At 50.1% G+C, this 12,245-nt stretch overlaps 1 protein-coding gene across 1 annotated transcript; it reads left to right on the forward strand.

Moving 5' to 3' along the window:
- Window positions 1-1,209: 1,209 nt before the first annotated feature.
- CHST2 (carbohydrate sulfotransferase 2) lies at window positions 1,210-4,429 on the forward strand. Its single transcript, XM_019656953.1, has 2 exons — window positions 1,210-1,972; window positions 2,078-4,429. Exon 2 carries the CDS (start codon window positions 2,260-2,262, stop codon window positions 3,841-3,843), a length of 1,584 nt encoding a protein of 527 aa, XP_019512498.1. The 5' UTR covers window positions 1,210-1,972; window positions 2,078-2,259; the 3' UTR covers window positions 3,844-4,429.
- The last annotated feature ends 7,816 nt before the right edge of the window (window positions 4,430-12,245 follow it).

Genomic DNA, 12,245 nt, shown 5'->3' on the forward strand with positions numbered 1-12,245 from the left:
ATTTGCATTATATTTGTCAAACTTCCAAAAACCCCTTGGGGACAGGAGGCAAACCAAACGCTCCAGATCACGGGTATTTACCGGGCGTCAGGGCTCGTCGCGATTCAGCCGAGGCCTCAGCTGGGGTTTAATCACCTGGGCATCTAACACCCGATCACCTTCAGTTCCTGAAGGCTATTACAATTGTCCCCATTTTACGGATGAAATTGAGGTTATGGCTTAGTCTTCTCTGGCTCACTTAATCGAGAGTGAGAGGGAGAGCGGAGAGGGGGAGAGAGAAAGAAGCTTTTCCTCATTATCTTTAAATAAAGTATTTAAACCAACTCAAAAATGACCTTCTACTTGCAACAACGGTGTTTCCTTTAGGGTCGAATCGTTTGAGCTCATCTCTAAAACCAAGAAGACAAGAATTTTACTGTAAATTAGAACAAAGAGTCACTCCCCATCCCCCCCATTCTCCTCGGACATCAGTCACAGCGGACGCAACATTCCGAGTCGCGATGGGGAGAGCATCTGCCGGGGGCGTAATAAGCTCCAAGCTGCCCTAGCCGTAGGTGGAGTAAAGCCGGGAAAAGACACCGGCCGGCACAGCCCTCACGAAAACTGAAGCGTCTTCTTTGACCCCGGGGTCAGAAAGATTTATTACTTCCTCGGTGTGGGAGAAAGCCCAGGCCAACTGGAACGGGTGAGCCGAGAGTAGAAAGCCTGCGAGTGGCGCCCAGCGCCTTCGGAGCGCTCCGGGGCGTCCTCGGTTCCCGGAGGAGCCAGGCTGTGCCGATCCCCGGGGAAGAGCGGAGCGGGCGGCCGCTGGAGGATTTCTGCCCAAACTTTATCGCCAACTCTTTCCTAGAACAAAATCTGCGGCTGAGTCCGGTAACCACACGCAGAATCCAAGTTTCCCAGACCTCCGGGTGCCCAAGCGCTCCGAACCCCGCTTGCAAGCCCCGCCGTTTTGCGCACGGATTGCTACCCCTTCCGCTGCGCGAATGGCGGCCCAAGTAGCGCCGCTGTAAATCCAGCCCCGCATCTCCAGCCCCTAAGGCGGCGGCCGCGGCCGCGGCGGCGGGAGCGGGCGTTGCGAGGGGGGCGGGCGCGGGACGCGCGGAGGAGGAGGGCAGCGCGGCAAAGGGGAGGAGCCGCAGCGACAGACGGCGACGCGCACCAACCCGGCGTCGCCTGGCAAGAGCCGCGCAGAGGCCGGCCCGAGCGCGTTGCAGCGCCTCGGCGTAGGGAGAGTCGGGTAGCAGCATCTTCCCGGGCGCCGCTTTCGCGCGGCGGCGGGGGCTTCCTCTGCCCCGATTCCTCCTTGGCCAGAAGCGGCTGGTGTCGGGGGCGAGGCGGGCAAAGGAGCGCTGCCGGACCCCGGTTCCTTTGCCGAGAGCTGTGTGTATAGGATCCTTCCGGACCAGTCCGAGGCTGCGGAGCGTCGGGGACTGCCGGCAATGCCCGCCGGGGCATCCTCTGGGTGATGGAAGAAGCAGCTGCCGCCGCCGCCGCCGCCGCCGCTGCTGCTGCAGGGTCGCGCTGCGCCCCATTCACCGCCACCAGAGAGATGGGAAGATTCGTAGCGCGGAGGCCGAGAGCGAGAGAGGCGGAGCCGCTTTGCCTGGAGCTGGGTCCCGTATAAGCCCCCTCCCCCCTCCAACCTCCCCCAGCGGGCTTCGCCCCCCGGAGCGAGGGAGGAAGCTGCGATCCCGAGAAGGCGCAGGAGACGCTGCTAGAGCCGGGCGCGCTGGGCTCAGCAGAACGCGGAGCAGAGCTCCGGGCCCAGTGAAAGTTTCCCTTCCCGAGCCGCAGGGCGTCCGCTGCCCGGAAACTGCTCAGGGCTTGGGCTGCAGAGTCCCGCGGCCTCCTCGAAGGCACGGGGACCCCCAGCAGAAGACAGCGCGCGAGAAATCGGGGAAGGAGTAACAGCAGGACAGACCGCTGGGCTGCGATCCGGGACCGATCCGGGTCGCGCCGGCGGCTCCAGGTGAGCTGGGGAGCCAGGCAGACCCGAGGGTGGGCGTTACTTAGGCGGAGGAGGCGGCTGGGAGCAGGAATGGAGTGCATCGGCTTACTCCGCTTACCCTCGCAGGTCCTTCTCCGAGCCGCTGCCATGGGAGAGCCAGCTCTGGGCGCCGGGGACCAGCCGCCGCTGCTGCCACGCCCGCCTCGGAGCCGCGGACCCAGTCCCCGCGCCCGAAGCCGGCCCGCTGCGTCCCACTCCCGGGCTGCAGGGCCGCCTCCACCGCGCCGCCGGCCGGGGCTGTGCCTGTGATGAGCCGCAGCCCGCTGCGAGCCCTGCCCCCGGGCGCGCCCCCCGGGTTGCTCCCGGCCGCGCCTGCAGCCGCGGCGCGCGCCCTGCTCCCGCCGTGGCCCCGGCGGCCGGGCCGCCGCTGGCCCGCGTCCCCGCTCGGAATGAAGGTGTTCCGCAGGAAGGCGCTGGTGCTGTGCGCGGGCTATGCGCTGCTGCTTGTGCTCACCATGCTCAACCTCCTGGACTACAAGTGGCACAAGGAGCCGCTACAGCAGTGTAGTCCCGACGGGCCGTTAGGTGCCGCGGCGGGGGCGGCTGGCGGCGGCTGGGGGCACCCGGGCCCTCCTCCAGCCGTGTCGCGCCATGCACACACCCGCTTGGATCCCCGAACCCTGTACCGTCCTCTCGTCGCCGCCGTCGGGGCGGCTCCTGCAGCCGCGGCGGGGGCCGCTGCCCCTTCCGGCAATAGCACCCGAGGCACCGGGGGCAGCGAAGACAAGCGGCAGTTGGTGTACGTGTTCACCACCTGGCGCTCAGGCTCGTCCTTCTTCGGCGAGCTTTTCAACCAGAACCCCGAGGTGTTCTTCCTCTACGAGCCAGTGTGGCACGTGTGGCAAAAACTGTACCCAGGGGATGCCGTTTCCCTACAAGGGGCAGCCAGGGACATGCTGAGCGCTCTCTATCGCTGCGACCTCTCGGTCTTCCAGCTGTACAGCCCCGCTGGCAGCGGGGGGCGCAACCTCACCACGCTGGGCATTTTCGGTGCGGCCACCAATAAGGTGGTGTGTTCTTCGCCGCTCTGCCCTGCGTATCGGAAGGAGGTCGTGGGGTTGGTGGACGATCGCGTGTGTAAGAAGTGCCCACCTCAGCGCCTGGCGCGCTTCGAGGAGGAGTGCCGCAAGTACCGCACGCTAGTCATCAAGGGTGTGCGTGTCTTCGATGTGGCCGTGCTGGCGCCGCTGCTGCGCGACCCTGCCCTGGACCTCAAGGTCATCCACTTGGTGCGCGATCCCCGAGCTGTGGCCAGCTCACGCATCCGCTCGCGCCACGGTCTCATCCGTGAGAGCCTGCAGGTGGTCCGGAGCCGGGACCCGCGAGCCCATCGCATGCCCTTTCTGGAGGCCGCCGGCCACAAGCTTGGCGCCAAGAAGGAGGGTGTGGGTGGCCCGGCAGACTACCACGCGCTTGGCGCTATGGAGGTCATCTGCAACAGCATGGCGAAGACCCTGCAGACGGCCCTGCAGCCCCCCGACTGGCTGCAAGGCCACTACCTGGTGGTGCGGTACGAGGACCTGGTGGGAGACCCTGTGAAGACCCTACGGAGGGTGTATGACTTTGTGGGACTCCTGGTGAGCCCTGAAATGGAGCAGTTTGCCCTGAACATGACCAGCGGTTCCGGCTCTTCCTCTAAGCCTTTCGTGGTGTCTGCACGCAACGCCACGCAGGCCGCCAATGCCTGGCGGACCGCCCTCACCTTCCAGCAGATCAAACAGGTGGAGGAGTTTTGCTACCAGCCCATGGCTGTGTTGGGCTACGAGCGCGTCAATAGCCCCGAGGAGGTGAAAGACCTCAGCAAGACCCTGCTCCGCAAGCCACGGCTCTGAGAGGGCTTCCCAAGAGACGTGACTCGGTGTGGGAGACACCCATTACCAGATTGTGGTGTGTTTAAACAAAAACAGTTCTGACCCAAACTGAGGAAGCTCACATATTCTGTTATAGATCTATAATATAAGTAACCACAGAGGCACTTGCTGTCAGTGTTCTGAGTCATTGCATTCCAAGGGACAGTCACAATACACACACATTTCAGAAACGGCAAGACTTGAATGTTCTGACCAGCTACCCTCCTGCCCCCTCCCCTGCCTTTTCTCTCTCCCCCTTTCTTCCATGTCTTACCTTCTCCATTACCTGTCCTCCATTTTGAAGTGGGATGTTGATTAGATCAAGATCCGGTAACTCAAATCTTGTTTACAAAATTTTTGTGTTATCTGTGAAAATGTAAAAGAGTAATTTGGATGTGGGGGTTGGAATAGAGAAAGGGGAAGTGGTCCCGGAGCAAAAAGCCCCGTTGGGCATGATAAACCAAGGAGGCATCCTTTTAAAGTAGACTTTTCTGTAAAAAACAAAGGTTCTATGTGAGTATTAATAAAGAAGATAATAAATAATATTCTTTTATATTTGCCTCCATTACTTTGGATTTACCTGTGTTAATCTGTGTAGCTTCAGACAGAATCTGCTTCCCCTCCCCAAACCCCCTTTCCAGTCTGTTTCCTAGAGCACAGCTAAGATGGGTGGGATAAGAACCTGGGAGTTGTTTCCTCACATGTAAATCACAGCCTGTCAGGTGCCCAGGCATGGAAACAAATATTCAAATTCTAAAGGCAGAAGCAGTCTGGACAGTGGAGGAGAAAGCACACACCCCTTTCCCGTTTGCCTGGAGCACAGAGGAAGAGGCAAACCCTTGAGAATCTGAAGGCATTCGGTTTTGATTACTGAGTTAAGACTGGGGAACCTTGTCTTAGCAGTCAGCAATGTTTTCGTCCTGAGGTTGGTTCAGAAAAAGGATTTTTTAAAAAGAAAAATATGTAATTTAAAAATACTTCTGATGATTAGAACATAAACCTCAATTAGTATGAAGGTATTGTTGGCGATGGTTGCAACTTCTTTGGTTAGAAAAGTGACAGAAGTGTATGTGTCTGGAGTGTTTTCCTGCTTCTGACAGTATATGGAAACATGAAAAGGGAAGTTTTATCTGACAATTTAAGGACACTCGCAGGCTTTTCTGTTCCTCACTTCCCATGCAAATTAGTGCAAAAGAGAATGTGAATTTATACTGATTTGTTTGTGATGCCCATGGGGTACATTGCTTTTCTTCATCATATTTCCTAAAAGTAAAGTTGCAAAGAACCTGTAACATGTTGTGGACAGTGTACGGCTTTAGCCAAGAGCTTTTAGATATGAAAATGAATTATGGGGAAGAGGAAACGAAAATGAATTATGAGCTAGTGTGTTGGATTTTGAGATTTGGTGTTTTCCAGGGAGGAACCCGTTGTAATTTTCCTGCAGTGGTACTGGTGTTGCTGCTGTCCTGAGCCCATTTGTATGGGGACATTCTGCAGGATGTCACATTACAATAAGAAGTTATGGAGCCTAGACAGGAACGAGACAGTGTAGTTACATAGTACATTGAAGAGGATATAAGTTCAATATCATAATGACTATTATAGTACATTGTGAGCTCTCTTCAGGCCCATCTGTATAGGTTAAGTGCTGAAGATTTTCTTTTAAGTATAGCATGATAAAAAAATATGTACATGGGAAATATTTTAAGATGATTCTGAGTATAATTTTCATTACCATGTGAAACCTAACTACACTTAAGAATTCCAAGATAAAGAAGCACAGGGATTTAAAAAAAAGATGTGTTTATCACAAGATTTTGTAACACATTCTAGAATGGTTTATTTTTAATTTACTAAAATAGTTTATAGTATTGTGTGTATTAAGCCAGGTGACAACTATAACGTATCGATCCTGTTTTCTATGATTTTTTTTTGTGGTAGCCCCTATACTTATTATCTTCAGTAGAATAATTGTAATAGCTTTAATTTAAGAATACTTTAAAAGTAGATGAACAAAATAAATATTAATGTTGGATGACTATAGATGAAACAGGTTTAAGAGGAAATTAAGACAGCATCATTAGGAAGCAATCACTCTGAATAAAATAACCATTTAAAAACAAATTTCATATGGTATTAGACTCAGCTCTTGCCACTTAATCAAGTAAAATTCATGCGTAGTTTCTGAGTGAAGGGTTTTTAAGTAGTTGAATGCATTCTTCTCAGTATATTGAAGGACTTTGATTGCGTTAAAATGGAATCACAATGTTTTGGGACCTTGTATTTAGAAATACATTAGATGCTGCATTCAGCCCTTGCATCCTGCAGAGGGTCTATGGCCTCTGCTCAGGTAAAATTTTAAGCTCAACACCGACGGTTCTCCCGGGCTGTGTTCGAATGGGGCTTTTGCCTGTGATTCCCTTGTTTTGTAGCAGCTGCATTCTCTCTGTTCTGCCACTCCTGGGCTCTGTAATTTGAAAAGGTGAATTGTGCGTGGTTGCCTTCTAGGAAAGCGAGCCAGGCATAGTTCCCACTAATGGCCGAGATAGGCATATCACTGACATTCAGCTTCCACAAGCTCGAGAATGAGAGAAGTATTTTTTTGGCATTAATAAACGTCTGTCAGCCCCTGGTGCAAGCAGACCTGTGCCACAACAGATTGCAACAGAGCCTGTGACCATTTCTGAGACAGCAAAATGTGAAAGAGATCCTTTCACATTTCCCAGCTTGGCAATATATCCATCAGCAAGAGGAAATATTCTCCAGAGCAGGTCATCAGAGAGATTTTTATTTTCAAACTGCTCAACTGATAGCGCGCTTAACCTACCCCTTTGACTTTGGAATGCCTTTGTTAATTAGAAATCTCTATTTATAAAACGAAGCCTACCCATTGCATTTAGTAAAAAACTACGCGTTTGGAACAAGACGACATGGGTGAGGTGCTTCAGTTTCAGGGAGCGAGCTCCGAGGCGCTCAAAAGCCCCATTCAGACTGACCCCCGGGGACCTGGCAGGCAGGGACAGGCAAATCCGGTACCCTTCAGTGTCTGCCACATAGCGAGGATCTGGTAAATATTTACAAAATAAGTGCCAGACGTAACTGGGATTTTGAAAGTGCTCAGAAGGGAAAGAGGAAGAATGTGGTGCCTCTTTGGAGACAGTGCCAGACATTCAGCAAAGCCTGCTGAAGGAAGTGGGCCTCAGGCTTTCTTTAGATGTGAGGAGTGGGCGACAGAAACATCTCCAGGGTTTCCAGGGTGAGAGTGCCTAGACCACTATTTCCCACTGATGAATTAGAGACAAAAATTCAGAATTTCTGACTGTGGAGGGGGAAACATTTCCAGGTGAGAAATTTGATTTTTATTATTTGATTTTCTTGTTGCATTAACAAGATACAGGCAGGGATCAGAACTTACCTGCAAAATGGTGCTCAGGTGCTGAGGGTGGGCAGGCCAGAAAGTCATTGCTTATTGCAGGAACCATGTGATACTTAGTTACAGTTTTGAGCCAGTGTGTTCCCCCCAGGCACAGGAATGGTTACTCTGAGGAGTCAGTGCTATTTTGGGTGCTGAATGAGACAACACTGCCTGTTCCCACGCAATCCCGCCCAGCCATGGCCAGTTCTTCCCAGGATTTCTGTTTCACATACAGTTGTGGCTGGATTATGCTGTTGGTGTGACGTTAATTTGATTCTGAGCGAGGCCATTACATTAATATTCCCTGGATCTGCGCAATGAAAGCTAATGTTTGAAACCCAGCCTCTAGAGATGACTTCAGGAAGACCATGAGAACAATAAAAAGGCATGTGTTTATAGTCGTGGCTGAGGAAGCAGTGTCACTTTACCACTTCCCCCAACTTTCTTCCCTCCCTACACACAACACACACACACACCTGCACATGTGACTACAATTGAGTTTCTGCATTGTTTTGAGGTTTGGAAAAGAGAATGTGTTAATGCAGCTGATGGGTATGTGGCAAGCAACACTTTTGATCTCAGGCCTCCGGAGAGCGAGGGGCCAATTATTCTTTCAGAACCTGTGACAGTTCTGTGTCAGGTAGAAAATGGCAGAGCAATGTGAGGAAGGGCTGAAGGTGTGTGATGGGATGCCTCAAGGTAAATGCACAGTTCACAGACCCCCTTTGTCACCTTGAGGAGTGACATGGTGGCTGGGAACACAGTTTCTTCATATAGTTTCTCTCTTGTCTGGGGACTCCAGCTGCTGCTTTGTGGGTCAGGTATGAGCCCCTGAGCTGCTCGGGCACAACTGTTTAATAATTGAAATTACAGGGCTTGACTTTTATTACCTCTGATGCAGTTCTGCACACCCTTAATCTATAATGCTAAGGAAATTGTTAAATTGTGAATAACACAGCAAGTTTGCAGAGCAGGAAACATTATGAACCAGTGTTTGGGGGTGGTGTAATTTATAAACTTGAAGAAGACTGGAAGGGGCAGGAGCCTGCCTGGACGCTTGTCAGGAAGATCAAGGGTGGCCAACGCCAGAGCTTAACTTTTGGTTGAACCAGTTGTTTGTAAACAGATGTCAAAAGTGTTTTTGGACTGCTTGAACTTTCAGGTTTGTGACAGTCACTCTGCGAAGTGAATGATAGTGAAAATGATCCCTGTAACAAAAAGCTACTCAGAACATTCAGTAATGGCTTCCATCCCAGGTATAGAGACAGGTGGTAAACATTCACCTTAAAGCGATTAACTCTCTTGACAGGATCATCTACCTAAGTTGTGGGGCTCAGCGCAAAATGAAAATGTAGAACATTTTGTTAAAAAAATCATCAAGCATTTCAATTCGGCAACAGCAGAGATTAACTCAAGCAGAGGGCCCTTCTGAGCGTGCGACCCACACACTGCACAGGCTGTACCCGGTGAAGACAGCCCTGCATCCCAATGCAGAGACTGAAATGCCTAACTATAGGAGAGAGTAAATACGGTGGCCACACTCCTGGAGAATTGGTGCGAAGGTATGAGTGACTGTGTGTGACTGTAAGGAAAGCAGACACCCTGGTGGGATAGGTCCATGTTGCGTGATGGAATTCTAAGGATGTAAGGACAAATGTGACTCTTGCTGATTGCTGCAAGTGACTGACTATATCCTGAGTCGTTGGTTGGTCTTGATCCTGTTCAGGACAGAGACAGCTTGTGCTGTCCTGGGGATCCTTCTCCTAAGAACAGCTCAGACATCTTCCACCAGGATGTAGAGCGTGATCTTGTCCTCAGCCTGTAGTTGCTGGCAGTTTCCCTAACCATAATATTCCCTCCCTTCTGGAACTACCGTGGGACTCTATTTGCTTTGTATGTAATACAGAGAGAACATCTATATATTGAAAAGCAACAGGTCAAGTCACAATTAACTCAAGGAAGAAAGAGGCAGCATGTGCTAAGCCAACTGGCATGCCTCCTCCTCATGCTAAGTGGAGTCGGCTAAGTTTATTGTTATTATAGGTGTGATAAGCTCCATTTCCCCCTGGCTAACAGTTCTCCACCCTCGCTACCCCTCTCCTGCCTCCCATTTCTTCTCTACTTTGTGAATTCCTACTCAGTTTTGAAGATCCTGGATCTTTTTGAAGCTTTTATGCATCAGTCTTGCTCCGAGACACAGAACGGCCTTTGGGTCTCCTGCTGCCCTTACTGCCTCATGCATAGATCTAGAGGAGGTAGCCACTGCACGCTGGGACTCCATTTATAGTATACTTTTTCTCCTAGGCTGGGCCCTACAGCTGGGGAAGAACTGGGTCCTATTTGCGCGCACCTCCCCAGTACCCAGGCAGCGCCTTGCCTGTAGCTCTTTAATGAGCGCTAAATAGGAGATGTAGCCCAAGAAGCCAGAGCAGAAGGCACTGGACCGGCAGACACTTCGGCAAAGAGTCTTTAGAGTCAGTGTGCAATTGTCTGCCATGTCCTGAACTTCATGTGTGTGGCAGGCAAACTGAGAAAGAAGACAAATTCACATGGACGAAAAGGAATACCCCTAATGCCTGTGGAAGGCCTGAGGTGTGGTCTTTCCATGTTAATGTTTGAAACACAGAAACAATCAGAGCCCCCAAAAGGAAGGTAACAACTGAATTACGGTCAAATAGAAATGATACAATGTTTAAAGAGCTTAGTAGGTAAATGTATTATGCTAATATAGGCTGTGGCTGTGTATTTGTTTTTGACATGTGGAGCTCACTGCCATGATGATCCTCTTTTACCCTTTTGAGGGACTGGAACATTTTCAAGAAACAGTGTGGAGGTCTGAATATTACATATCCATTTTCAGATGTTCCAGTTACTCTGGTAAACTCTTATTCTCTCTAGGACTGAACTAGTTCCTGGGAGGAATTAAAATATTTGATGTTCTCATATTGGTGCTCAGTGCCTTTAGATGTAAAGGAGTATTATGTTTTGTCTTGTTTTTAAGAAAAATAAGAGTAAAACGCATTTTCTTTCTGAAATAATGGCATTCACATTTTATAGTTTTTAGCCCTGTTATTTAATGAGCCCTACTTGCTGGTGAGACCAGTATCCTTCCCAGGACACAAGTCCTGAGTGCCATTTATTTAGGTTAAGTCTTTGCACACATTTATAGTCTCACATTTCCCAAATGACTTCTCGATGTACTGTGTGCTCTTTGTAACTTTCTATCACCGTTTTAATTTCACTTTCAAATGCCCTGGGTAGCAATAATGATGATGGTGATAATAATAATCATGCTATCATTTACCCTTTGTAGAACATTCATTATGTGCCAGTCGCTATGCAAAGCACGTTATGTGTAGGGTTCTGTTTGATTCTCATAACAATCTGATGGAATAAGTATTATTGTCCCCATTCTACAGAAGGGAAATAGAGGTTTAGGTGGGTAATCTTCCTAAGTTCACACAGCTAGTAAATGATAAAACCTCTTTCTTTTTGATTGGCACATCAAAGATTACACCCTTTCCACTTAAGGTATACCAACAAAAGAGCAAATCCATTTTTCCCAGCCAAGTGCTCTCTGAAAAATGCATCCTGAATGTTTGAGGCTCAATGCTTCCAGCCGGGGAGTTATCAGTATCTTTAGAGAAGCATGTTTGTTGTTTATTGCAGCAGAAAGAAGGAAGTAATTGTTGGTGTAAGTGCTGTTGGTCAAAGTTCCTCTTAGAATGACTTTTGTTTAGCAAAACCTATAATAATTGGCCATTTTGATGGTGGGAAGCTCTGTGTAAAACCTGAACAGGAAATTTGAGGATTGGCAGAGAGTTTGAAAGGAGAGGGCAAGAGGGAAAGGAAAGCGTAACGGGACAAGGAATATGACAGGGTGTCGGAGCCCAAGGAAGGGACACCACAGTAATGCTCTCCAGAAGAGAAGGGACTGGCCAGTGACAGGGAGGACGAGGTACAACTTGGAGTTGTTTTGTCCTACTGGGCAGTACATCGCCCCAACCTCCAGGAAAGGCTGCTACAGGCTTTGCCTGGAGTGGGTGGTCTTTGCCGGCTGAAGGGAGCAGAGTAGTGGCATCCAGGGTGTTGGGCAAAAGCCACAGGAGAAGGAGAAGCAGGAACCAGGAGCTGGAGCTGCTCTGTGGAGTGCTGGCTTTCACCAGGAGTGCCTGGAGGTGTTCGGGAGGGAGGGAAATCTCTCTCCAACCCTGCTGATGGGGCTTCTAGGCAAACTTACTTAAATTTTAAAGGAGAAATGGCCTGAGTACAGCTTTAGGAGTAGAGGTGTTCAGGAGGCTGATAGATGGCTGTAATTCTAAGGCTAGGCAGGTAGGGACTCAGTGGGCAGGTGGAGACCTAGCAAAATTTGGAAATATTGGCAGGTTACAAAAGCTGATGTATAGAGTCAGCTCAGCCATTTACAAGTGTGCAAACGGAGATGCAGAAAGGCTGAAAGATGTCCTGTGTGTCCTTAAAGGAAGAGCACAAACTAGAAGTCACAGCTCCAGATTCCCAGTCCGTGCTCTCGGACCTATTTTCACCCAAAGACTTTTTTATTTCCTTGCTTCCTACCAGTTTTTGGGCCACTCCAGTATTTCTCAATGTCTCTATAGAATGTCTGGTCTTTTGTAGGAGGTGAAGTTGAAAGCAAAGCAGACAGCTGAGTTTCTGGGTGGCCTGTAAGTATAATGCTATTCGGCATCAGTCAAGATTCTTTGGCTGCAAAACCGACTCAACTACATTGAGCAAAACAGGAAATTAACTGGAATAGATGTGGGAGACCACAAAATTGAAGAACAGTTAAAGAACAAGGTTGGACACTCTGTTTCTCTCCCTTCCTCCCTTGTTTCCTCCCTCCCTTCCTTCCTTCCTTCCTTCCTCCCTTCCATCCTCTCCCTTCCTTCCCCTCTCCCTTCCTCCCTTCTTTCCTCCCTCCCTCCCTCCCTCTCTTCCTTCCTCCCTCCCT

The sequence above is a fragment of the Hipposideros armiger genome, unplaced genomic scaffold (assembly GCF_001890085.2).
Source record: "Hipposideros armiger isolate ML-2016 unplaced genomic scaffold, ASM189008v1 scaffold_270, whole genome shotgun sequence".
Taxonomy (NCBI): Eukaryota; Metazoa; Chordata; class Mammalia; order Chiroptera; family Hipposideridae; genus Hipposideros; species Hipposideros armiger.

Excerpts from the sequence above, each read along its gene's own strand:
- CHST2 (XM_019656953.1), top strand. The coding sequence starts at position 2,260 with ATGAGCCGCAGCCCGCTGCGAGCCCTGCCCCCGGGCGCGCCCCCCGGG.